We start from the raw sequence: 1,964 nt of genomic DNA, 5'->3' as shown, positions 1-1,964 counted from the left end.
TCCCCACAGAGCCGCCAACCGTTGTCCTTCTTCGGGGCCAGGTGAAGCGGGGACGACCAAGGGCTGTCCGAAGGTCTCGCTGTACCATTAGCGAGCATTGCCTCGAACTCAGCCTTCGCTATTTTCAATTTATCGGGAGCTAAACGTCTAGGTGAACAAGTTACTGGTGGGCCGGGTGTAGTGCGAATATGATGTTTGGTGTTATGCGGTATTGTGCGATGTGTACCTGCTGGGCGTGTAATGTCTGGGTAATCACGTGACAGAATTAAATGGTACGGCGATTCCCCAGTGAGTACCTTAACAGATAAAACATCACAATTCATAGCTGTACGTCCTGCAGAGGTAAGAGATGTTAAATTATCATGCAACATTTTATTCTTACAGTCTACGATAATACTATAATGAATTAAAAAATCTACGCCTATAATTGGTTTAGTTACGTCCGCCACTATAAAACGCCATGGATAAGTTCGACGAAGTCCCAGGTCCAAGTTTAGGTGTGTGTACCCATATGTGTTTATGGTGGAACCATTCGCTGCAACCAGTGTGTAACCCGCCGGTGCTCGGCGCTCTTTGAGATTCGACCGGGGGAAAACGCAGAGGTCACTTCCAGTGTCCACGAGGAACTGTGCTTTCGTCGCGCGATCGGTAACAAAGAGGCGACCAGAGGTGGTAGGGCAATCATCTGTCGCCATTAGTGATTGCCCGTGGCATTTCCCGAACGCTGATAGTCGCAGGGCTTCTGGCATTTCTTTGCGTCTTGACCAAACTTCGCATGGTACCAGCATACCGGGTATCTTCTGTAGCTGGAAGCTGAGCGCGATCCACTACGTGACGACGCTCGATGGTTAGTTCCTCTTCGCGTTGAAGTTCTCGATCTGTCGCTGCGTTCCTCCAGTTTTGCAGATAGTCGCTCGACCATTTTCCGAAGTTCTGCGATCTCGGCGTGCACACTTGGTGAGTTGGTCTGCGACGTGGTAGTAGCTGCTACGTCTTTCGCTGCGGTTATCTCGTGCACGCGGTCCGCAAGGTCCAAAAGTTGGTCCAACGACTGTGATGGCTGCGTAGCCAGAACTGTCTGCACGTGTTTCGGAAGCCGGCTACACCAAATTGTTTTCAAAAACTCCTCCGGAATGTTCGAACCAGCCAGGTCTTGGAGGTGCCGTGCAAACTGTGATGGTTTTCTGTCTCCTAACTCTTCGTGCATTAGGAGTTGCCTGACTCTTACTTCGTGTGAGGCGGATAGTCTTTTTATTAATTCGGTCTTGACTTTTTCGTATCGGTTAAGAGAGGGCGGATTTATAATAATATCTTTCACAATTTTAGCGAAAGTGATATCTAAATTATTTGTTACGTGTGCAAACCTTGTTTGATCATCGGTGATACCGGCGCTGTCCAGTTGCCCTTCTAGTAAGGCGAACCATAACTCTGGATCCTCCGATGAAAACATCGGCACTTTGATACGTTTGCCGACGTCATCCGATGAAACGCCCACTTTTTTCTTCGCCCGCTTTGTAACGTGGCCGTCGGGTCGCTTTGTGTTCGTCGAATCTGCGCTGCTATCACTCATTTTCTGTCCTTTTAGGGGTCACCAGTATAGGGTAAATGTGGTCCCTATTATATAGAACAAGATTACACAAATACTAAATTAAATATAATTTGTCGCCGAATGCAGCGGAGCGTAGGTACTCGAGCGGAGTGTCAGCCGGGCGGCGGGCGATCGGCCGCGCGTACCGCTCGCGGCTTGCGCGTGTGTGTGTCGCCTCTTACATGACTACGCACACTAATGCCGCGCGCTAATATTTTAAATATTACATAATATAATATGATATGGGCGAGAGTAGCCCACATCACTCCCTCCCATATATTAATAGGGTGAAATTTTGCACACACTCTTAATTCTGATGACAATACGTCATGACTAGCTACGAAATGTCATTATAAATCCAATATAGCGGCCGCCC

At 48.3% G+C, this 1,964-nt stretch overlaps 1 protein-coding gene across 1 annotated transcript; it reads right to left on the bottom strand.

The window, feature by feature from the left end:
* Positions 1-694: 694 nt before the first annotated feature.
* On the bottom strand, positions 695-1,570 carry LOC128198523 (uncharacterized). The gene has a single exon (XM_052884420.1). It carries the CDS (start codon positions 1,568-1,570, stop codon positions 695-697), a length of 876 nt encoding a protein of 291 aa, XP_052740380.1.
* Positions 1,571-1,964: the final 394 nt, after the last annotated feature.

Source organism: Bicyclus anynana, chromosome 11, assembly GCF_947172395.1.
Source record: "Bicyclus anynana chromosome 11, ilBicAnyn1.1, whole genome shotgun sequence".
NCBI classification, from domain to species: domain Eukaryota; kingdom Metazoa; phylum Arthropoda; class Insecta; order Lepidoptera; family Nymphalidae; genus Bicyclus; species Bicyclus anynana.
Note: the sequence above shows the minus strand (reverse complement) of the source record. Positions and strands in the feature narration are given on the sequence as shown.